The sequence below is a fragment of the Giraffa tippelskirchi genome, chromosome 9 (genome assembly GCF_054371585.1).
Source record: "Giraffa tippelskirchi isolate mGirTip1 chromosome 9, T2T-mGirTip1v1.2.pri, whole genome shotgun sequence".
NCBI lineage: Eukaryota > Metazoa > Chordata > Mammalia > Artiodactyla > Giraffidae > Giraffa > Giraffa tippelskirchi.
Genome location: NC_137283.1, coordinates 30016459 through 30042273, shown reverse-complemented (window position 1 = coordinate 30042273; position 25815 = coordinate 30016459). Strand labels below are relative to the sequence as shown.

General features: G+C 37.2%; 1 protein-coding gene and 1 long non-coding RNA gene across 2 annotated transcripts in view; one reads left to right on the top strand and one right to left on the bottom strand.

The window, feature by feature from the left end:
- Positions 1 to 24338, bottom strand: part of MDFIC2 (MyoD family inhibitor domain containing 2) — a 108149-nt gene extending 83811 nt beyond the window's left edge. Inside the window, exons 1-2 of the mRNA XM_081528382.1 lie at positions 24235 to 24338; positions 23573 to 23660 (exon numbers count right to left, since the gene is read on the bottom strand). Of these exons, the coding sequence (XP_081384508.1) occupies positions 23573 to 23660 (88 nt within the window). The 5' untranslated portion in view covers positions 24235 to 24338. The remainder of the gene's footprint in view (positions 1 to 23572; positions 23661 to 24234) is intronic.
- Positions 1 to 25815, top strand: part of LOC145520893 (uncharacterized) — an 867842-nt gene that overhangs the window by 236192 nt on the left and 605835 nt on the right. The window lies entirely within an intron of this gene.

Genomic DNA, 25815 nt, shown 5'->3' with positions numbered 1-25815 from the left:
ATCCAGGCTTCAGCAATACGTGAACCATGAACTTCCAGATGTTCAAGCTGGTTTTAGAAAAGGCAAAGGAACCAGAGATCAAATTGCCAATATCCGCTGGATCATCGAAAAAGCAAGCGAGTTCCAGAAAAACATCTATTTCTGCTTTATTGACTATGCCAAAGCCTTTGACTGTGTGGATCACAATAAACTGTGGAAAATTCTGAAAGAGATGGGCATATACCAGACCGCCTGACCTGCCTCTTGAGAAACCTTTATGCAGATCAGGAAGCAACAGTTAGAACTGGACTGGAACAACAATTTGGTTCCAAATAGGAAAAGGAGTACGTCAAGGCTGTATATTGTCACCCTGCTTATTTAACTTATGTGCAGTGTACATTATGAGAAACGCTGGGCTGGGAGAAGCACAAGCTGGAATCAAGATTTCCAGGAGAAATATCAATAACCTCAGATATGCAGATGACACCAGCCTTATGGCAGAAAGTGAAGAAGAACTAAAGAGCCTCTTGATGAAAGTGAAAGAGGAGAATGAAAAAGTTGGCTTAAAGCTCAACATTCAGAAAACTAAGATCATGGCATCTGGTCCCATCACTTCATGGGAAATAGATGGGGAAACAGTGGAAACAGTGGCTGACTTTATTTTGGGGGGCTCTAAAATCACTGCAGATGGTGACTGCAGCCATGAAATTAAAAGACACTTGCTCCTTGGAAGAAAAGGTATGACCAACCTAGACAGCATATTGAAAAGCAGATACATTACTTTGCCAACAAAGGTCCGTCTAGTCAAGGCTATGGTTTTTCCAGTAGTCACGTATGGATGTGAAAGTTGGACTATAAAGAAAGCTGAGTGCCGAATAATTGATGCTTTTGAACTGTGGTGTTGGAGAAGACTCTTGAGAGTCCCTTGGACTGCCAGGAAATCCAACCAGACCATCCTAAAGGAGATCAGTCCTGGGTGTTCATTGGAAGGACTGATGTTGAAGATGAAACTCCAGTACTTTGGCCACCTCATGCGAAGAGCTGACTCACTTGAAAAGACTCTGATGCTGGGAAAGATTGAAGGCGGGAGGAGAAGAGGACGACAGAGGATGAGATGGTTGGATGGCATCACCAACTCAATGGTCATGAGTTTGGGTAAACTCCAGGAGTTGGTGAAGGACAGGGAGGCCTGGTGTGCTGCAGTTCATGGGGTTGCAAAGAGTTGGACACGACTGAGTGACTGAACTGATTTCACATAGTTGTTGTTAAGAATTAAGTGAGAGAATACACCCTACGGTTTCCGTCATAATATTAGCAATTATGTTTAACTGATTATTTATGTTATATAATATCTGCCTTTCCAGACCAGAATCTCTGACTGTAGTTATTTGGCTTGCCCTGTTTCCTTTTATAGCTATAGCTTCAATCAGTGTGCCCGTCACCTAGTAAATGCAATTGCTATTATTTTACTGTTAATCACTTAATAATAAAGGTGAATCTGGGAGCAATTGCATAGATGAAATTCAAGCTCTATTTGTCTGACTTCTTCAATTTGAGAGACATTGAGTAAAGAAAGTTCATAAACTTGTGATTTCTTTTATGTGTTGGAGTCTTTTCGTATTGTTATGTATTTTTACATATTTTTTTTAATATAGGGATTCTTGTATTGGGGTGGATTTTCTTCTCTTTGAGCAACAGCACTTTTTTACCACCTTAAAATTTGATATTAATAAAATCAAAATTCATTTTCTGTACTTTAGCTTATTAAATGTTCTCTTTAATGATGTGTAGACATTGAAAATCACATATTTAATAAAGTGTATATTGCATCTATATCTGTATATATATACATGTGTTATCTATAATTTGCAGATAAATTATAGATAAAAAAAGAATTACCTTTCATTTCATAGTTATACACTGTAATTGCAATTAAAAAGTAGAAATTGTATTCAAAATTTTCTTTTGATGGTAGAACTATCCTGGTGGGAAAAGTTCAATATAATCAACTTTTCGAAAATAAGCTTAGAATATTTTTGGTTCAAAATTATCCAACTGGATATCCAACATGGATAATTGATTTGTGAAAAGAATTTATCTTTTTTGCAGAAGTAAAAGCTGTTTGTAGGAAGTGCAGTAGACTTTGATTTTTGTTGTTGAGAAATATATAGGATATTGTATGCTAAGTTCAGTCTTAGCTGACTCTGCCCCTCTCCTTACTTTTTAGATTTCTGAACATGAGCATTTCCTTAGTTCAGGTGTCCTTAATATTGTTTTTTTGGAAGCCATGGAGGCTTGATGAAGGCTAAAGCCATTTTTTAGAATCATGTTTTAAATCCATAAAATAAAATCCATGGGGTTATGAGTAAACCAGCTACATATAGTTATCAAAATATTTTAAAATTGTTGATAAAGTATTATATGTACCTCTTCATCAAATGAATTCAGTGTGCTGTGCTCAGATGCTCAGTTGTGTCTGACTCTTTGCAACCCTATGGACTGTAGCCCACCAGGCTCCTCTACCATGAGATTCTCCTGGCAAGAATACTAGCGTTGGATACCATTTCCTCCTTCAGGAGATCTTCCCAACTCAGGGATTGAACCTGCATCTTTTATGTCTCCTGCTTTGGTAGAAGGATTCTTGACCACTGAAGCCACCTGGGAAGCCCAATAAACTTAATAAGATCCAGAAATTGGATAACTAATGATGAAATAAAAATAACATTTTGATATATTGTTAACAACTTTAAGGTAATGTGAAAATATCCATGATTTCTGTTTTTCTTATAGTCACAGTTATTGCCAATACAAATTATTATGATGTTGCCTTTATTTATGATTGAAAGGAATTCTAAAGTTTTGTAGAGTTTAGTGAAAAGTTTAGTTGGGTGTTACAGTGATATAAAATGGTGTTAGCTTGGTATTTGTCCCCAAATAAGATTTTCCTGATAGGCCTCATCCTTTTCTTCCTATTTTCTCTTTTCAACACAATACTTGATTGTACTAGAAGTAACAGTTTTTTATGACACCATATTCATCCAGACAGGCTTAAGAAAGAAAAAAAAAGATGAATGAATATCTGACTCTTACTGAAAAGAGAGGGGGAGGAAAAAGGCCTGTTTATGAACCTGCTTATATTTGCTAATTGATACAATTAACTGTGCTGTTTTCTTTTTTGTTACTTAATTTTTGTGTTACACATTGAGGCCTAAAGAGACTCTTCGAGCCAGAAAAAAAAAAAAAGTGGAATTGTCTGATGAAAGACGGCATAGAGAAACATTAAAAGCATCAGCTGTCACTCAGGAATATGAATATAAGATCAAGGATGGTACTTTGGACAACGGTTGAATGAATTTTTAATATTTTATCAATTTTTATTAAAATTGGTAAGTTTATCAATTGATGATTGAAAGCAAGTACACCTTGCTTTCATACAGACATTTTCATGTTCTGAGTTTTCTCATCTGAATTTCTTTTTCTCAGTGCTTTAGAAATGTCACTTGTTCAGAACAGTATTCTTCTAGCATTTAAAACTTGGTTCACGGAAATTTATATTTCTCTTTAGAGTGAAAAAGATATCATTCTTTAGAATAAAATGTACATTGATTTTCCTCATACTATTCTTGATAAAACATACCCTTTTTTGCTAACGAAATCTGTCCACTCTAGTTCATTAATAGACCTTTGTAGTACAATGAAAGAAAATGCTTTGATTCAATTCTGTTTCATTTGATTCTATTCTATTTCACAATATTTATAAGCCCTTTTTGTTGACAAACACTGTTGTAGGTATGTTGGGGAATATAGAAAGGACTAGGAAACCACACATTCCCTGTTGCTTTCAAAAGGGTTAGGGAAAGAGGGAAAGAGGCTTCAAAGGTGATTATGAGAGAAAAGTTTAAAATATAGCAGTAGTTATTATTGGGTATTCACTACTTTCATTTATTATTCATTCTGCAAAGTAGCCATCAGCTGAAAGTAACAGACAATTCCAACTGAAACTTGCCTAAAATCTAAGATAATTTGTTTCTTACATGTCAGTTTTAGAGGCAGAGTGGCTCAAGAGCTGATTAAATCAGTGACTCAAACAACCCACATAAGAACACAGATTTTTGTTTCCTTTTTTCCCCTGTGTTAATTTAGGTCAGACGTGCAGCTTTATAATTAGTCTGAGTTTTCTTTATGATTATAAGGTGGCTTCCCACTTTCATCCTTCACATAAAGACTTGACGGCATCCAAAAGTAAGAAGAACTTTTCTCATAAGATTTCTTAGGAGCCAAATAAATCTAAATAAAAATGAATAAGTAAACAAAGCAATCAACTCACTTTTCCTTACACAAAATAAAAGAAGATGAAAACCTATACCAGAAGTCTCCAGCAGATTAATGTCTCATTGTCCTGAATTAGTTTACAAACTATTGTCTAAAACTGTTACTGGCAAGGGAAAACAGGACCACCATCATTGGTTAGTGTTAGTGTTAGAGTTAAACCAATCAGAATTCATTTCACTTCAGGGACTGTTGACAGAGCTAGCCTCCCTGGAAATGCATGGCTGCATTGAAACAGGTGTTGTTGTTATTCAGTTGCTAAGTGGTGTCCAACTCTTTGAGACCCCATGGACTGCAGCACACTAGGCTTCCCTGCCCTTCACTATCTCCTGGAGTTTGCTCAAACTCATGTCCATCGAGTCGGTGATGCCATCCAACTATCTCATCCTCTGTCACCCTCTTCTGCTTTTGTCTTTGATCTTTCCCAGCATGAGGGTCTTCTCCAATGAGTCAGCTCTTTGCATAAAGTGGCCAAAGTATTATAAGTTCAGTCTCAGCATCAGTCCTTCCAGTGAATATTCAGGACTGATTTCCTTTAGGATTGACTGGTTTGATCTCCTTGCAGTCCAAGGGACTCTCAAGAGTCTTCTCCAGCACCACAATTCAAAAGCATCAGTTCTTTGGCACTCAACCTTCTTTATGGTCCAAGTCTCATATCCATACATGACTACTGGAAAAACCATAGCTTTGACTATATAGACCTTTGTTGGCAAATAGCTTTCCTTCCAAAGAGCAAGCGTCTTTTCATTTTGTGGCTGCAGTAACCATCTGCAGTGATTTTGGAGCCCAAGAAAATAAAGTCTGCCAGTTTCCACTTTTTCCCTATCAATTAGCCATGAATTGATGGGACTGGATGCCATGATCTTAGTTTTTTGAATGTCAAGTTTTAAGCCAGCTTTTTCACTCTCCTCTTTCACCCTCGTCAAGAGGCTCTTTAGTCCCTCTTCACTTTCTGCCATTAGAGTGGTATCATCTGCATATCTGAGGTTGATATTTCCCTTGTAATCTTGATTTCAGCTGGTATGTCAATGCTGTATATTGTCACCCTGCTTATTTAACTTATATATAGAGAACATCATGCAGAATGCTGGGCTGAATGAAGCTCAAGCTAGAAACAAGCTGAAATAGGTGGGTTCTGAACAAAATTGAGGTTCCTTAAGAAGAGATGGAAAATGGATATTGAGTAGGCAATCTGCTGTATCTGCTGCAACAGCCTTTATTATTATTTTTGATTTATAGCTTTGGAAACTGGAACTCAGTGATGTTAACTGATTTGCCTAAAATCACCATTTAATTAGGAGTAGAACCTGATTTTAAATACAGGTCATTGTGGTTCCAAAGACTTTACTCTTGATGGCATCATCCCCAAAGGTATAAATTATGCAATGGAAATGTTTCTGAAGTTCTGTATTTTTGATCATGGTATCCTTTGATTCATACTGGATATCTGAGGCAAAAGTGTTGTGTCTTTGTTATTGATACAGGCTTTAATTAATGAAACTAAGTATGATTTGGTAAAAACACTTGCCCCACATTTATCTTTGCTTCCCATACCTGCTCATTATATTCTTTCATCTTGATGGAAATAACAAAGTTAAATTATGTGTAAAAATAGACACAGGCTTAACCTCATAGCCTCTATTTACCCCATTATGACTATGTCTAATGTGTGAGTCAACTTGTTGAATACATCAACAGAGTTCTAGATCTCTTTTACATCTTATCATTCATTCTAAGTAGCAGCATTTTTACTGATGGGGAAAGGGTGAAAGCTTTACTTATCAAGATATTTTCTTTACTTTGTAATAACGTGAAGAGAAAATAAATAAGTTTTGTATACCTATTACTAACCTTAGATTGGGCTTCCCTTGTGGTTCAGATAGAAAAGAATCCGCCTGCATGTGGGAGACCTGGGTTTAATCCCTGGGTTGGGAAGATCTCCTGGAGGAGGGCATGGCAACCCACTCCAATATTCCTGCTTGGAGAATCCCATGGACAGAGGAGCCTGGCGGGCTACAGTCCGTGGGATCGCAAAGAGTCGGACATGACGGAGTGACTAAGCACAGCACAGCCTTAGATTCCTTTCCCAATGCCTACAAACTTGTAGTTTAAAATATACGAATCCAAGGAGCTTCATTTAAACCCTACGCTTCTTTTCCTTCTCCAGATCTTCCGCTTGTTATCTCTCCAACTTAGTAACTGGAAGAACTCTAAATATACTACTTCCTCCCTATTAACTTTAGCATCCAGAAACTGCTCGAAAATGTGATGCACTACGTTTTAGTGTCTGCAGTCTAAGAAATACTCAACTTCCATTTCTGTTAATAGAACCCAACACTTCTAACACCCTGACATTGGTGGACATACTTCTCCAAATAAGGTAATTTTAAAAAGAAAAACATTTAGTTATGTAACTCACACCAAGTGAAATACACACCACAGTTCCTGTGTTTCCAACTGAGCAAGGACCTTGGTAATTGACCCAGCAACTTGGATACTGTCCTTGACCTTTGTCTCCTTCATCTGCAGGACCAAGTTACTAGAAAGTCCTGACAATTGTAACTTTCAGCAAATTATCAAAATTTATTTTCTCATTCATAGTGTCATTTAAAACATCTCTACGTGAGCTACTATGAAGCCTCTCACATCCACGCTGCTGCCAGAGTAGCAATGACTTATACACACCACCGTGTGTAAAATGGATAGCTAGTAGGAAGCTGCTGTGTAACCCAGGGAGCTCTGTGACAACCTTGGGGGCTGGAATGGGGGATAGGCTGGGAGGAAGGTTCAAAAGGGAGGGCATATATGTATACCTATGCCTGATTTGCATTTCAGTATGGCAGAAACCAGCACAACATTGTAAACCAATTATCCTCCAATTAAAAAAAAAGAAAAAACATAGTGGTCTTTAAAAAAAAAGTAAATCTAACCATTGTCTTTCTGTGTTAAAGGCCATTTAATATTTTCTCATTACCCTTCAAGTAACTTCTTTCACATAGTTAATAAGTACACTATGATCTGCTTCTCTAGTCTAGCCTATTGCCAGGCTTTGATCAGATACTCCCTTACCCCACCCCCAGTATATCATGGTTTTGCCAGTGATTTCTGATTGACTAATTAGTATATATATTATTCCTTATGAAAATCTGAAATGATACAAAGCTATTTCCCCCTGATCTCTGCTTAGTTTTAAAAAAGAGAACAAACTAAATTTACATTTAAGTGCAATTCTCGCCTTGTTGAATTTAACATTGTACAGTCTTAATAATTGTGCAGATATTTTGTTTCCCGCTGAGTAGTTGGTTATTGTAAAACGAGTCCTTACAAAAACAAAGCAAAAGAACCAAAGAGCCTACAAAGTTTAGATAGAGGTTGTAAGAAAATTGCTTCAGATCACAAAGACTAGATGACTTGGTGAAAATTAACAGTTAAGGTATCTGAGCCACTAGAGCGGTGTAATTAGACTCTACTTCTGCTTAACCCCAAGTTATTCAATTAGCTTCTCTTATTACTAATGCCAATTTCATATAATTGCCATAGTTTCAATTGGTTAGACAGAAACAAGAATGGTTTTCATTTCTTATGTCTAGGTGCCTTGTGGAGCAGGAAGTGTATTTGTGTAATCAGAATTCTTTGAGTTGCATTAAACTTCCTGGTTTCCTTTACTATGTGAAGTGAGAAATTAAAATCGTTCCTAAAGCATTTTGTTATTGTTCTCTTTTTGTAGGACAGATGGTAGGAATTCAGGTAGTTTGTCAAGTGCTGTTTGATTACCTAAAAAGTTAGCTTTATTATTTTAACTAAAAAAATATTATTATTGTAAACTAGCAGGCTTCTGATCACCAATGTATAATCAAATTGAATTTGCAAATGAAAAAGACAGTAGATGAAGTAACCATAATGGCTATCTGAAATACGTTATGTTTGTTTCTGGCTTCAAGCTTTTATTACGGAATGGTGTCTTTTATTCTTTGCTAAAATCATTTACTACTATATAAAGATTTAAGGGGACAATTTTTTAAAAATTCTAACTACAAGAAGAAAAATTAAGGTCACATCTAAGATTGACAATGGAATGCTACTCGCTGAATATGAGAAAGCAGGGCTATGTTTAATGTAATTTTCTTGCTGGAGAGATGGTAAGACCAGATAGGGATATTTGAAAATTAAAGTTAGATTTGGAATCCAAACATCCTTAGTTTTGCAGGTTTTTGATCTGTTTATTAGCCATGCAAAAATATATTGCTATTTCTTAATCTGATCATGGTTGATTCTGCCACTGGAGTTATTTTTCCCCCCACACTTTGATGTGATATGTTTTATTTTTCAAGTGTTTGTTTCACAAAGATCAGCAAACAAAGTGAGATTTCCACTTCCCTCCTCCATCAGCAATGTTTTTTATTTGGTTAGCCAACATCAACGGGAAGATATTAAAATGATTAACTCTCTTGTGTCTTAAATGACTGGATATTATGTGAGCTGAACTCCCAACTTTTATCTCTTAAATATGAATGTGGCAATATTACAGTGGTGTGCTTCATTCTGAACTATTTAATCATTGCAATCTGTAGATAAGTCGGCTTCTGAATCTTTGCCTAATGTCATAACTAAGTCCTCTTTCCCACTTAAATCACCGTGTCTGTGCTGAAGACAGGTATGTGGAGAATCCAACTAAATGGATTAGAGGTTTAAAGATACATTACCCACAAGACTTCCCCAAACTTTTCAGTTTCCTTTAGTTTTAATTGTCCTAATGAGTGATGGTGAGGGATTCTTGGTTATCTACCTTCAAGTGTATTTGACAGCAGAGTCTGTGATGGAAAAAGCACTGGATTAGGAATCAGCATGTTGAGATTGAGATCTGGGGCTGTTATCTGTGAACATTTTAAAAACTTCTCTGACCTTTACACTCTTCTGTGCATGGCTGTTATGAACATAAAGTGAAGCACTGATATGCAGTATATTGTATAGTGTTCCCTGACAGCCAAGGTTTGAGAACTACACAAGGTACTTCTGGTTAGTCCATTTAAAAGGAAATCCCAATAGTGTTTTGAGATTTCAAAGCAAAAAAAAAAAAAAAAAGGAAATAACCTAAATATCTGAAAGCAAGGAAACATTGATGTATATATTATTACTTCAGTAATGGAGCACTGTGTGTATAGCCAGGCTTCCCAGGTGGCTCAGTGATAAATAATCCACCTGCCAATTCAAGAGATGCAAGAGGCATGGGTTCAATCCTTGGGTCAGGAAGATCCCCTGGAAGAGGAAATGGCAGCCCACTCTACTATTCTTGCCTGCAGAATCTCATGGACAGAGGAGCCTGGCGGGCTACAGTCTATGGGGTCACAGAGATTTGGACAAGACGAAGTGACTGAGTGTAGCACAGCACAGCATACAATGCATATAGCCATTGACATGATGCTGTACATTTGTATTTATCAACCTGGAAAGGTACTGATGTTCATTTATGAATAAGAAAACACATTATTAAATATATTACATTATCAGATTTCATTATATTTACCAAGTATTGTGTGGTACACATATAAAAGAGAAAAAGAAAGATGTACAGTGGCTACCTCTGGGTGTTAAGATTGGAGTAATTTTTTTGTCATTTGTGTTTTCTAATTTTTCTGAAATACACAGATTACTTACATAAGGACACAGACACACAGACATACAGACATTTCAGTTTAAATCCTGAGGATTTATAGAATCTCTGACAACCACTGTCTCTTATGCTCTGACATCTAGTCCATGGCAGAGATGTTGGGTCTACCACTCTCTTCACTGTCAGTCTCTGTGTCCGTTGGTCTGGCAACCAGTAACTGAATTCAAAATCATTCTTTCTCATCTGTGGTTGCAACAAGCTTCTAACTAGTCACTCTATTCCACCCTTCACCTCTCTTTCTACCCTTCAGTCCATTTACATTAAGGTCCTCAAATCACAAATGTTTTCTAAAGCATAGAGTTTTCTCCCATCTTTAGATCCTGTCCCCCTTCCCAACCCCTCTCCCAGATGTATTTGATAGCTTCTTTTTGCCCTAGAACTTTCTGTGTATGCTCTTGAGTCTAGTACTAAAAGTCTTTCATGATAGAGCCAGTGTTTATTTCTTCCTGTCACACACATACCCTTGACGCAGCCAAACTTAGCTACTGTTCTCTGAACAACTCAGACTTCTCTGAGTCCACTTTAGACCATCATATTCCATCAGTTTGTAATGCTACTTCCTATTAAAACTTTACTTACAATGTATAACCCAGTCATATCCCCAGTTTCTCTGAATTCTAGATATGTTCTTTCCTACTTATGAATATCATATCATCTTTGGAATATATTTATATATTGATTCATTCATTTATTCATATCATTTTTTGAGCATCTGCTATGTTTTAGGGGCTATCTGGATCCCCAGTTATAGAAGTAAGAAGTAATACACCCTTGTCCTTGAGCAATTAACAATCTAATACTTAACATTTCTGCTTTATTTTATCTGTTTACTTATGGTAGTTTCCTTTTCTACCATCTCTCCCTTATCATACACACACACACACACACACACACACACACACACACACTGGTATATCAATGTACATTGATTGTGAATATGTGGAGTGTTATTTATATCTCATAATAAAATACTCTGTTACAGTCTTAGAAAGAGAAGATAGTCAACCAGTGTATTGTGTTAGAAAGGCAGAGAGAAGAACGGAATAAAATATTCTGTTCCATGTATATATATATATGTTAGATATACGAACATATCTAATTTTTAACCATGTCACTTTTCCCCCTTCAGAGTTTTCAAAAATTAAATTTAATTTCTAATTAGCCTTGTTAACCTGTAGAGTGATGAAAACAAGTTATTTCTCCTAGTTGCTAGGGGACTTCAAGATGAGACTGATGTCCTTAAGAGACGGAAGCAAAACCTACATTCTTCTACTAGAGAGAAAGTGATGAATTGAGTTTAGGACTCGGACTTGATAATTTGCCCTAGAATCTGGAGACCTGAGAGTAGCTTCTTAATTAATGGTTGTTAGCCTACAGAATTTAGAGATTTGATAGTATATATTGGAAACACCAATGTGTTCATGACCTATGAATATGCTATGCCTCCAAGTTGTTATTTTTTTTTCTTTTTTAAAGTTCTTAGTGCAGTTTTCCTGCTTCACTAATCATTCATGTTAGAATTTCCCTTGGAGACTTTAGTGAAGTTCTTTACTACTTATTAAGTATCTCTGTCTTTTCATGTTTTAGTTTTTGCTCATTTTAAAATAAGGATACCAGTTGTTTTCTTTTTCTTTCCCTCCCTTTTTTTTGAAGAAAAAAGGCTGGCTAATACATTAAGGAGTATTTACACAAAAGGTCTTTTCTTTTAAGGGACGTAGGTAAGAAGTTAATATTTTCAAATGAATCCTTCTGTTTTCAAGGGGATTTTTAGTAAAATTGTTTTAGCCCAAATCTGCTATATGCATTAAAAATAAAGGAAACCAACCAGCTCAGTTTTAATTTTAAGAGAAATCTGTATCTGTTTAAGGAATTGTGTGTACCCATTTGGTTTGCTGTATGAGAGATCTGATGCTGAAAAACTGCCTCCAAATTGTTTGTGCACATTGCACTGTGTTTCAAATACAGCTGAAAAGCTTGCTCTTGTCTGGTCTGAATCCTAATGGCAAATGGGATATGTTGATATTTTATTTCCCCAACTGAATTTTAAGTTCCTTGTGCACAGAAGTCCTGGTATATTATTTGTGCAAGTTTGTGCCTTACAGGAAATCAAAACATTTGTTGATTTGGCTTACTTAATTGTATATTATTTTGTAAAAAAAAATGCCTCTTTTATGGTATGAATCATTTTGTCTTATCAGTCTGCATTTTCATATAGTGGTCTAAGAAATTAGTTTGAAGACAGATACATAGAGTGGAATCTTGTTTATTGAAGGTGGATAGAATATAATTTTTGATGAATTATTTTTTACTGTTCAGAAGAGTTTATTTGTAGAAAAATTATATATTTTAATGAAATTTACATTCAGAATGTTTTAGTACTTACATAGATCATTCAGTAACTGTTAGAGAAATTTGGTTTCCTGTCTATAATGCTGGATATTCTAAATATAAGGAAGAAAAAAATGACAAATGAAAGAGCTAAAGTGCAGATTTTCCTCTCCTTTTGTCTATTCTTTGAGATGAGACATCATGAAGTACCTTTCTTAGCTTCTGCAATGTAGGTGTTTCTTTTCAAATCTATACTGGTGTGGAAGTTGAGCTCAGAGGGAGAAACTGCCTGATGTCTTATTTAATCCTATGCCTCTAGGAGTTCTCTCTTTTCTGAAGTTATACACTGGCAAAACTACTGTCATTGCCCTTGCTTTTTGCCTTTGCTTCACATTTACTTTTTGACAGGCTTAAATAATGGCTAAAATGGTTGAAGTGATTTATGCCTGTAGACTGATGTCTTCATTTGCTCGCTTCACATTCCATTTTTTTTTTTTTTTTTTCTAATGGTCTGGTGCACACCTAGCGCAGGTACATTTTATTAGAGAGTATATTCCCTCTAAATGCTGTTCCTAAGCTGGAAGAAATGGGCCATAATCATATAAAAATAAAGTATCTCTCTGAGGAATTTACAAGAAATGGAATGTCCTTATTCCTGAGCCATAGAACATAAGGGTCTTTTTTTTTTATCCTCTCTCTCTCTGTAAGATTGCTCTTTATACTAATGTTGATTAAGTGAGTCACACCAACAGCTGTTGTGACAGAGAGGAAAATGAATGAGTGTCCTGAAAATCTCAGTTGAAAGGAGTAAATCTCTTGAAGTTTCTAGTTAGCTACAATTTTCTTTTTCCTGTTGAGACAGGAAAGATTGGTTCTCAGTCTCTACAGATGGCTTCACTCCTAGTTCATAAAATTGCAATTAATAATGGTGAGCTAAGATCATTCTGGATTTGATGTACTACCCTATCATCATTGAAAAAGAGTCTTTAAATCTGCTGTTTAACAACTTATAGGGACTTTGCACTGATTAATTCATCTGGTTATAGTCTCATGGCTGACATGGCATCTTCTAGGCCTTCCATTCCATTGGGATCAACATCATCATTTTATAAGAAATGAACTTACTACTTTATAGGCTTAGTTGGAGAGAAATTTCAACCGTCAGCTGTAGGATATGCCACGGAAATTTAATTTGTTGACCTATGAGAACACAGAAGATCTCATCTTGTACTGAACATTCTCCACATAAAATAAGGTTATCAGAGAATCAAAATGATTCTGACATTTGAACTTTAAGTAGAAGGCCAATACATTTAAAGTAAGTACTGTCCTTCCTGAAATGTTCAGTGTTCCAACAACAGCACATGTCAGGCTCTTAAAAAAATATTATCCCTTATGGAGCAAAGCACTGAAAATTTGATAGTGGGTACCAGCCCTTAGAGAGCACTTTATTTGGAAGCCACATAGCATTTGTTCTTCTTCCATTCTGGTGTTAGAGCACTGAATTTCCTCTGAAGAATCATCTCTTCCCCGTTATGTGTAGCCTTGTGGTGCTGTCAGTCAAAGTACCCTTCCTTGCCTTGCCAGGATGGGGACTCATAGCCAAATCTATTGAGCTTTCTTCCTTGAGATTTGAAGTCTTGAATACGGAGGGAGGAAAGGGCAGGAAAAGTGTGTGAAGCTCATGTTTTAGGAGTTAAATCTTGCCATCTGGATCACCAGAGTTAGATTACTCCCTGCCCATCCTGGACCTGAATTTTCCTTGTAGACTGCAGAACAACTCTCAGACTTCCAATAAATTCCTCTTTTCATTAATTTAGCTAGAAAAAGTATCTGTTACTTTCCTCTCAAAAACTATGTGATGATTAATTTTATGTGCCAACTTGGCTGGGCTAAGGAATACCCAGGGAGCTGGTAAAATGCTATTTCTGGGTGTGTCCATGTGGTTGTTTGAGGGACTAGATTGGCACTTGAACTGATAGTCTGATTAAAGAGAATATCTTTCCAGAGTGAGTTTAGGGCTAAATAGAATGAAAAGAAAGAGGGAAAGCAGATTTGCTCTTTCCACTGGACCTAGGACATTCTTTTCCTGCCCTTGGACATCAGCTCTTCTGGTTCTCAGAACTTCTTACTTGCAACAGGGTTTACACCACTGGCTCTCAGAAGTTGGGGCTTTAGCCTGGAGCTACACCACTGGCTTTCCTGAGCCTCCTGAGCAGACCATGGGATGACCCAGCCTCCATAAGTGTGTAAGCCAGTCCCCCATAATAAATCCTCTGTTATCTGTCTACCCATCCATCCATCCATCCATCCATCCATCCATGTCCTACCTATCTATCCATTGATCTATGTTCTATCTGTCCATCTTATTTTTATTTCCTATTGGTTCTGATTCTCTGGAGAACCCTGATTAATACAAACTATGAAAGCCTCATTTTATAGTCGTGATATTTTGAAAGTAGTACATTATCCTCTGATTTGTTGTTTTGTCTTTTTTTTTCTTTTTAATTCATCTGTATTTGTTGTTGTTTTTCAGCTAAGTCATGTCCAACTCTTTGTGACCCTATGGTCTGTAGCATGCCAGGCTCCTCTGTCCTCTACTATCTCCTGGAATTCGCTCACATTCATGTCCATTGAGTTGGTGATGCCATCTAACCACATCATCCTCTGCACTCGCTTTTCCTTTTTTGATAGTCCTTTACTTAACTTTCATTTGAGGATAAAATGTATTGGGATATATTTTAATACAAGTAATTAAAATAGGTCTCTAGTAGGCATTTCCAGGGTAGAAAGCTTATTGGAATCAAAGATGCTGACCAGGGTCTACAAAAGCTTCAAGGCTCTGTTTCTGGGCAAACTCCTCATGCTCATCAAATGCCAACCTTCCTTTGGGTCAAGATGCTCCAGCCCCTCTTATTTTCATTCATTTCTTGGAACATGACACATTCTTTCCTGCCTTAACCCTTCTACTTGAAATGGTATTTCATTTCCTGTATTCTGCCATCAGCAGATGCTTTCTCAATCTTCAGGCCTAAAGCAAAATCTCTAGCCAACTTTCCCTGTCAGCGTTACTTAAAGTAGACAGCTGATCTCATGTATCCTATTGCTCAATTTATAATCTTCATGGGATGTCACCATTTCGCATTTAATGGGACCCACCCAAATCTTCTGAGTCCTCCATCTCCAGCCACTTTTTCTCTTATTCTTCATGCATCATCATCATCATGCAGTGTCTCAAGCCAGGAGTTAACTTTGCCTTTCTATCTATTGCCTCACACCAGAGCACCAGCCAGTTCAATTAGTTCTATCTTCAAAATAGATCCTGAATTCTATACTACCTCTTTCACCTTCACAGTTTTAGCCTGTCCTGTTTATCATCTTTTGCTTGGTCGATTACAGGGTCTTCTGTTTTATTTCTGCATATATTATTTACCACATCCAATATAAATGCTTGCTTTTATCCCCTATTTAGAATCTCCAGTGACTCCTAATTCAGATTAGGGAAAAACATCTAAATTCCTGTCTATGGCCAGCAGTGTTCAACATTATTTATGACTTGAACATGTTTTCCCCCCTTCCCTTCCTCACTCCCTCCCTCCCTTATTTCCTTTATTCTTCCTTCCCTTTCTTCCTTCTCATCCAGTCATTCTGAACCATACTGTCATTACACAGGTTCTTTTCCCTGTTGGAATGCTCTTCCCAGACTTTTGGACAGCTGGCTTCTTCTTGTCATTTAAATTTCAGGTCAATAATCTTTCATTCAAAACTTCTCTGACGGCTGCTTCTGAAAGATAGTTCCCCATGCCAGTCTCTTTCATATCATCTTGTTTTAACACTTCAAAATAATTACCCTGTGAAATGATCTTGTGCTTGTTTACTTCTTTAAGGGCATGTTTTTACATCTAATTTCTCCTTTCACCTCTGGTTAAAAACAAAACAACATTCTCTTTGCCTGTTACCTTCTCCTTACCTGTGTTTTGGTTATTAGGTAACACATGTTCACAAGTCCATGGAGACTACAGAAATAAGGGCTAATGATTCTATTTCCTGTCTGCACATAATAAAAGGAAATCAAAATACACAATTGGTGCACATTAACAATTTAAAATAGACATTAATGTGGTTTAATTTTAAAGCTATACACACAAAAAGTAGCCCCTTTAAAAATGAGAATTATCTGAGTGAGAGAATTAGCATGGATTAATATTTAGTCATTATAATAAAGCACTTAAATACATGAATTCCTTGAGGGCAGAACCTGTGGCATTTTCGTTTTTTGACATCTTTGTTTCTTTGCCTAATATGTTATCTGCGAGTTCAAGAGGAGCCTCTTCAAATGCTTGCTGAATTGTATAAAAACGCATTTTGGAATTGTCTTAATGCTCATGACCTGAAATTATTATTGAGCAAACGAAGTGAATTGTCTTCGCTTAGAATTAAGGGAAGTTTAGTGAATTTATGAATGTCAGTACATGTAAGATTTATACTTTCTCCATCTCATTTGCAAACAGACCTTAACAGAAATGAGATGGGATTCTTATGTTATGGACTTCAGGTTTTGGATTATATTGAGAAGGGAATTTGTGGAACATGGCTTTTTTAATTTCTTGAATATTTCCTAGTATCTTGAATTATTGGTCTCTAATGTTCATGAACTCTGATTAAATGATAACCACTGTATTCAAGCTGCCAGGTCTTTGGTGACCTGACTTCTCTACATCGACACTAAAGTTTAGGGACATTTTCTTTAAAATATATCTAAATAATGATTTTGAAATCATCAAAGATTATAGTCTCTGTGTGACTGCTTATAGAAAAGGATCTATAGTTTGTTCAGAATAACTACAGAACTTTCATATCTTTTCTTCCTGGCGTTTTTGGAAAGTGAGAGCCAAACTTATTCATTGCCCTCCTCCTCCACCCTTGCCATTAAAACAAAACAAAGCAAAAAAAGTATTTTCTATAATATGAACTTTCCCTGTGTGGCCCTACCCAGTGTAGCAGCTGTGGGACTGAGTCAGCATCAGGTCAGAAGATTATAAAACTCTATGCCTTGTATGTTGAGGACACATTTGTAACTTGGGATAATTTTATTCTTCTGTTTATTACACCTATAGAGAGACTGCTTCATTAAAACAATCATGGAGAGCTAGTCTTCTGAAAGACAAACAGTTTTATTTCAATGTTCTTAATTTTATATTTTTAGATCAAACCTTTGTTTTGACTTTGTGTGTGTATACATATGTGTGTGTGTGTGTGTGTATGCACACATATAGAAAGAGAGTAATATTGATGGAGAACCAGTTTTCAGGAAATTGTAATAGATTTTGTTGAGAGACACAAGCTTTTAGAGCAGAAGTTACAAACTGGTAGCCCTTGAGCTGAGCTAGACTCACAGAATCTGGTTTATTTGTCCGGCATGGTGTTTTCTTGTAACTATTGCTGTTCATTGTTGTTAGTTAACCTTTAGAATTCAGGTGATGTCATAGAGAAATCCAGCTTCTCCTGAAAAATCAGGAGACACTCTAGGAAATTGTGTGCGGTTCAAACACTGGCAATGCTATGATTTTAAACTGCAAATGGCAACAATTTAAAGGCTCCCATCCCTTCATTTCGCTGTTTCTCTTCCGTATCAAATGGTGTAAGGAGCAAGCACTGAAATGGTTACCCAGAAAGCTCCCTGGCTTAATGGGGTATTACATGCCATCTTATTCCACCTGTAATTTCCCCCCCAATTTCTATGTTTTATCAATTTTTCCTTCATAACATTTTTCATATTTGGGCCTATTTTCTTCTTCTCCTTGTTATGACTTTTATGCCAGTTGTGTGACCCTCTTGTCTAGGCTGTTGAGTGCATTGCTGTCTTAGCCATCATCATCCATCTTGCCTTAAACTTTCCTCTGCCTGTCCCATGCCAGTTTGCACTCTAGTTACAGATAAATATGCCCAAATCACAGTTCAGTACATTGGTCCCTGACCTCAGACCTGCCTGCACTGACAACTTAAAAACCCATGTCTGACTACTTATACTTGGCACTCAGTCTTTTTGTCTTCCCTTTCTTGTGTTAACCCATACACAGATAACTAGCCAACATACCCATTTCTCTGGCACCAAAGTGGGCATCGCATCATGCAGCCTCTGATGCTTTTGCTCCCAGCATTAACTCCTCCTCTCCCCCTGTGCAAATAGCTCATGGCCATCTTCAAGACTGGCCTTTCAAGATCATCTTGGCCCACAGTTACACAACACAGCTCATCTTGCCTGGGTGCATATTTCACAATCATATTTTGTTTCTCTGGTTGTCTTAAAACAGGTTTTCTCTGAGTATGGTCCCTGAGCATGTTACTTCATGTTACTTGCTCTTAAGCATTTATATCCTCTCTCTATTTCCTGCTGAATTCCTTAAGTTGGGAGTCAGGAATTTGATCAATCTAACATTTGAGAAGTCAGGAGTTCAAAGGCAGTAGCGATACAAGATTGCCTGGTAGTTTGATAGAAGATAAAACTAAATTCAGTTGGTTTTATTCTGAATACATTTTCAGGTTTATTGATGTGTTTCTTAAACACTATTTACCCTAATTGTTAGTAAAAAGCTCTGGATGTTGCTTCAACCAACCCTTTGAGAGAAGTAGAAAGCAAAGAAATTTTCCATCTTTCAGGCCAAAGCAGGACAATTAGGTAAAATTCTTGAGTGCAGGACTGTGTTTCTTTCTTTCTTCCTTTTTTTTTAAAAAAAAAAAAAAATTGTGCTATTATGCTCATGCCTTGTCTCTATTGATACTATTAATAAATGTAAATCAAATTGGATACACTGAATGAGTGTTTGAAGATGAAAAGTTAGAAAGAGTATCAATACTTAGGTTGAAAGTGATGATGCTGACTCTTCTTGGTCCCACACTCATGCTAAGGTCAGGTGCTGTGGTAACTGGTTTATGTAGATAAACCCAGTGAGCATTTGCTCCAACCCTAATCAGGCAGTGCTGTGATTCCCTATATTTTAACTGTGGACAGTATTCAGCTGGAGTTTCAGAGGGAGGCAAGAGACATTGTGATGGGAGAAGCAATTAATTTGTTATTCATAAAGAAGATTTTGAACAACTTTCAGATCTCTACAGTCATCCCTCCCTATCCATGGGTTCTGAATCTGCAGATACAGAGGGCTGACCCCCACACCATCTGATATGTGACTTGAGCATCTTTGGAGTTGGTGTCCACAGCGGGTACTAGAGCCAGTCCCCTGGTGGATACTGAAGGATTACTTTATTTATTTTTATTTTTTAAGGAGTAGGGAGTTTTGATAAATTACAAACAGCCCTAAAATATGGTGGAGTAGAAGGACGTGCACTCATCTTCTCCTGTGAAAACCCCAAAATTGCAAGTAACCGCTGAACAACCATCAACAGGAGAATGTTGGATCCCACCAAAAAGGACACCCACATCCAAGGACAAAGAAGAAGCCCCAGTAGATGGTAGGAGGGGCGAAATCATGTTTAGAATCAAACTCTATACCAAGCAGAGATGCTCAGAGGGCTCAAACAAAACCTTGTGCACAAGAGGACCCAGGGACCCCACAAGAGACTGAGCCAAACCTGCCTTTGAGTGTTTGAGTGTCTCCTGTAGAGGAATGAGTTAGAGTGGCCTGCCACGGGGACAGGCACTCAGGCTGCAGCAGACCTGGAAGGTGCGGTGTGTGAACCCCACTACAGAGCCACCAAGCAAACTACAAACTGGAGAATAATTATACCAAAGAAGTTCTTGCACTGTTGTTAAAGTTCTAGAACAACACAACACAACGAAAGAGAAGACTCTACACATGGACATCACCAGATGGTCGACACCCAAATCAGATTGATTATATTCTTTGCAGCCAAAGATGGAGAAGCTCTGTACAGTCAGCAAAACAAGGCAGGGAGATGACTGTGGCTCAGATCATCAACTCCTTATTGCCAAATTCAGACTTGAATTGAAGAAAGTGGGGAAAACCACTAGATCATTCAGGTATGACCTAAAATCAAATCCCTTATGATTATACAGTGGAAGTGAGAAATAGATTTAAGGGGCTAGAGCTGATAGACAGAGTGCCTGATGAACTATGGATGGAGGTTTGTGACATTGTACAGGAGGGAGGGATCAAGACCACGTCCAAGAAAAAGAAATGCAAAAAGGCAAAATGGTTGTCTGAGGAGGCCTTACAGATAGCTGTGAAAAGAAGAGAAGCAAAAGGCAAAGGAGAAAAGGAAAGATATACCCATTTGAATGCAGAATTCCAAAGAATAACAAGGAGAGATAAGAAAGCCTTCCTCAGTGATCAATTCAAAGAAACAGAGGAAAACAATAGAATGGGAAAGACTAGGAAATGGCTACCCACTCCAGTATTCTTGCTTGAGAAATCCCCTGGACAGAAGAGCCTGGTGAGCTATAGTCCGTGGGGTTGCCAAAGAGTTGGACATGACTTAGAGACTAAACATTAACATGAATTTGTCAGTTTCTGTTATGTGAGTATTGTAACAAGCTAAATAAATAAAAGCATTTTTTTTGTGTGATTAGAAAAAGGATCTAGTTTCTCTGAGCCTCTGTCTTTTAATCTGGAAAATGGACCAATACTACAGCACACCAAATGATTGCAGGGACAAAAGGAAGAAATTTACATGAAATGCTGTGAGAGAAAGAATGGCAAGAATGACTGAGGCATGTAAGAAGGACCTCCATGTTTGCTGCCCATGCTGAACTTTGACTGAAAATGGGAAAATAAAGTGACTGAATAGTGGGCTGAGTTGCCAGAAGGAAAGAATAATGCTGAGAACTGGGCTTTTTCTGGACTAAGGAAATCCCACCTACCCCCAGTAAAGGATAAGTAAGCTTGATAGCCGAGTCACGTGTGGAACAGATTTACTCTCCTGTCCAGATCTTCAGTCATCAGCTTGTGTAGCCTGCACGATCTTCCTCTTTCCCCCATAACCCCCGTGCCCATTTTCTCTGATCAGACACTATTCTGTTTTCCTCCCAAATCTGTGATTCCCCAAACTGCAATTCTAAGATCCCAGATAAACTGCCTTGTTACCTCTTTATAGAGGTCCTTTCTGTTGACAATGCTATAAAAACATATAGCACTTATCACAGTGCTCATTGTTTAAACTATGAACCAGAATCTCAAAAAATAATTATCTGATTTTGAACCATGCTTTAAAGAGGGGATAAAAGACACAAAATAATGGTCTATCTTTCCCATAATTTCACAAGGTAGATATTGTACTCCTTGGCTAAGGAATCCCAAGCTCAGAGAGGTTAAGCAACAGCATAGTCACCAGCTAGCAAACAACTGAGCAGAAAATGTAAAACTTCACCTGCCTGACTTCACATCCTCTACTATTGCCACTGCACCAGTCTAATTTTTTTTTTTAATAAGCCAACATATAAACTTTTTCTTAACATTAAATGAAAAGACGTTTATGTTCAAAAACTAACTCTTCCTGATAATTCACAATTAACGAAATACAGTAAACATAATTTGAGTGTAGCTTAAATTGTGTCCAAATGGGATAAAACAGGCCACCTGGGAAATGAGATTTTGTAGAATATAAGAATTCAATTCTAAGTTGTACTTAATGGAGACAGCTTTTTAAAAACAAAAATTTTCAGGAAGCAATTGACTGGTCTATCAATTTTGTCATTATTTCTCTATGATGCATCTATAGCATGGAGCAGCTGAAGCAAAACAAAATAAAATAAACTTCCCTATAAGTAGCAGTAAAGAACTCCTCTGTCTTGGTGGGTTTGGTCTTCCCAACAAAGACACAGAGGGATCTTTAGCCTGAGTTCAGGTTTTGTTTTTTTGTTTTTTTCTTCTGTTTTTTTTTTTCAAGATTGTATTTAAAAGATTGTTTAATTAAAAGGAAAAAATAAAACAACGGATTTCTTAGCTCTGTGGCTTTTGGAAGGAAATGATTCTGAGAATGCTTCATGTCTATACCCACTTTTATCCTGAAATAAAGTCTTCACTAGAGATGAGTCCCAGGTATTAAATTTGATTATGGGGCCCTGGGGCAGAAGGATAATCTTTTTTAAAAAAGTGAACAGTTGAAAAATGACAGTGGTAGTAAAGAGCAATTAAGAATAAGAGTGGATGGAAGATGTATATGTGAAAGTGAAGGTGTTGATTTAACACTTTAGGAAAGTTTTTGAGCACAATCATGTCCTGACAAGTGACTTAAACATCTTTTCTTTGAAACACAGTGAAAGGTGGTAGTTAAATTTATATGCTATGGAGTCACACGGTCTGGGATCAAATCCTAGTTCTGTCACTTCCTAATTTTGTAATCTTAGGTAATTTACTTAAACTCTTTGAGATTCTGTTTTCTCACTTGAGTATTAGGAGTAATTAGTGCTTTATAAGGTTGTTTTGATGATTCAGCATAATCACTAATGCACATTGTCATTGTGTTTGATGTAATAATGATGATGATGTTTGGTGTTATAGAACTTACTTGAAATATATATTAAAGTCTCCTGTGACCTTAGAAAACAGTTTTGAGGAATGGCAACTACTTAAGAGCCATCTTTTTACAATTGAATAGATTCAGGAAATGGTGTAAAAGACACAACTTATCTATTTAAAGGAAATATCAAATCAGTTTCCTTTAAGAAACATTAAAGGTATTCATAAAAAGAAAAGATTATGAAATAAAGCCTTCTAGTAAATAATCATGAGTTTATACGTGTTTTCGAAAGTGCACAGATTTGTACTCCTCCTAGGAGGACTTATCGATTTGTGTGTGTATTTCAAGCAGGCGTCTTACGCACACAGAGCTTGTGGCCGACAGCACTCTCCCCTGGGAAGGTGGCTCTGTAATTGCAGTGAATGACAATTCTATTTGTAGACATGACTTCCACAGTTTGTACTCCTTTCTGTGGTCATTATTTAAAAAATACTTGTCCTCAAATGATTTCATCTTCCTGGCTGCAAAGGAGAAAATTCTCTAGCACAACAAGAACCTTATAGGTAACATGTATCTGAATTGGAAGTGTATATTCCCCTACCCATAAAATCATCTCAGTGTCCTGCAGCCTAAGAAATACAAAAAGCATTTCAATACTAAACACCCTCAATCTACCACTTAGGCCAAAAAAAAAGGAAACAGAAAATTAGAAGTATTAATATCATTTGAACTGCAGGGCATTTTTCCTCCGTCTGCCCACTCTTTTTTTGCTTATAAACAAAAGCACAGTTTTCACATTGATAGAAAATCAACAGTAAGAGAACTTACCTTCCTTCAACCAAGAAATGTTATTTTTGTCATTTTCAAAATGCTCAGCTGTTCTGACTTTTATCTTTTCCAGCTCAGTTTCTGACATCTAAGTGGAAACAGAATTGATGATATAAAAAATTCATTAAGAACCCAAATTTATAACATGGAACCTTATATTTAGAGACGACTGCCATATTATAGGAACATTTTATATCTGTAGTTTTTCAGCTCCCTGTCTGATGTTAAATTTTATATTTTATCCATGTGTAGTATTTTACAACACTACATTGAAAATGAAACTTTAGATGATATTTCATTTTCAGCAGTCAAGATTGCTGTAAGCTCTGATTTCTGAATACAAAAGAAAAACAGATGAACAACTAGCCTCCGATTTGTCAAAATCCAAACATTCAGTAGCTGTTTCAATGTTTTTCTTAATAGTCTAGAGAAAAGCACGCTTCAAAGTGATACACAAAGATAGAAAGGCTAAGAAACACAGGACCTTTTCAGCAGGGTGGTGGATGGAATGAGAACCCTATGACCTCAGCCAGGCCATGCTGAGCTTCCTAGAGGTGTTGAGACCTAGTAGGCATCCTCAGTGCATTGCATTTGACTTCCTCCCTGACTTGGTCACAGTGAGCTAGGATGCTCCATTTGCATCAGCACCTCGATGTCCTTACCTGTGTGTTCCCAAGGGAGGAGGCCCAAGGCGAGGGATGGGGAAGCAGCGTGGCAATGCTCTGGACAGCCTCCCTTGTCGTCTCTCAATGTCCAGCATTCCTCTGCCCTGCCAGAAGTGAACGAAGAAGCAAATACGCTTCCTCCCTGGGTGGTGCTAGATTTGTATTGCTGCCAGAAGCATCCAACTTGCGGATGAGAGGTTTTTTTTTTTTTTTTTTCCTTTGGAGGTAATATAAAGCCTGTGGTTCAAAACAATAAAAACCTTCTCCTGGCTAGCACTTATTTAAAATGACACTCTGTAAAACAGGGTAAAAAGAATGAACTCTTTTCAAATGGATGGGGTTTCTCCAGTCGCCTTCCTTCCACACCCGCCATTCATCACTTATGGTAATATTAAAAGGTGTAGAAAAAAGAGATTGAAAAACATATATAGACTATTTGGGTTAACAAAAAAAGAAGGGAAGCCTCTCTGGGTTTATTTTCTAGATGATCACCCTACAGCAGCCGTTTTGAAAGGCAAGTGTTTCTAACATTTTATAGATAACAAGAAAACATTTCACGTTCTTTTGGGAGTCTGCAGATATTCCAAAAGAATTTGAAATCACATTCCGAAGAGGATTTGTCATTAGATTCTTAGGCAAAGATACTGTTTTCAAGAGAAGTTTAAAAACAAAAAGCATAACCCTTAGGTATGTGTAATGAATCATCCAACATTCCTAAATGCTGTTTTTTCCATTATGAAATTATAATCTTCATTTTTTACCCTAAGTGGTTTGCTTCCTCCAGTGTCTTTAACCGGGAAACTGTTATCTGGTTGTCTTGTGTCCATTTCACCTTTTTGCCACCAACTTCATTTCCTCTATTTTGCTCTCAGTTTCATATGAAAATTGACTGATCAACATAGTTTTTAAAAACAATAAAACTGGGAGCAAAGATAGATGTCAGATTCCTGTAACAGCCAGTAAAAACGTTGACTGGTCAGAATCTATAGCGTTATTTTCACACTGTGGCTTGCAGTTTGAAGATTTCTCTGTGGCGCCTAACCTTCTTTCCACTGTATCCTGAGGTAGTGCTGCAGCTCCTGGAACTTCCCTGCTTCTGTTACTAACATTTCAGAATGCTGCCTCAGAGCCCCATCTTCACTTCCACATCCAAGTCTTCTTAATCTCACTCATCTAGAAATGATCATTCCCTTCTCTTGGGACTTCTGACATACCCATATCCTTTGTGGTCTTATGTAAACTTGCTTTATTTTCCTGATAATATTAAAACCCGTAATACTTCCCCCCTCACCCACCCCCACCTGAGACTATGCATTTTATGCCTCTTTCTCTTAAAGAATTCTGACATGATCAGTTCAGTTCAGTTCAGTCCTGACTGACTCTTTGCAACCCCATGGACTGGAGCATACCAGGCCTCCCTGTCCATCACCAACTCCCGGGGTTTACTCAAATTCATGTCCATTGAGTTGGTGATGCCATCCAACCATCTCATTCTCTGTTGTCCCCTTCTTCTCCCACTAAAATTTTTCTCAGCATCAGGGCCTTTTCCAATGAGCCCCTATTTCACATCAAGTGGCC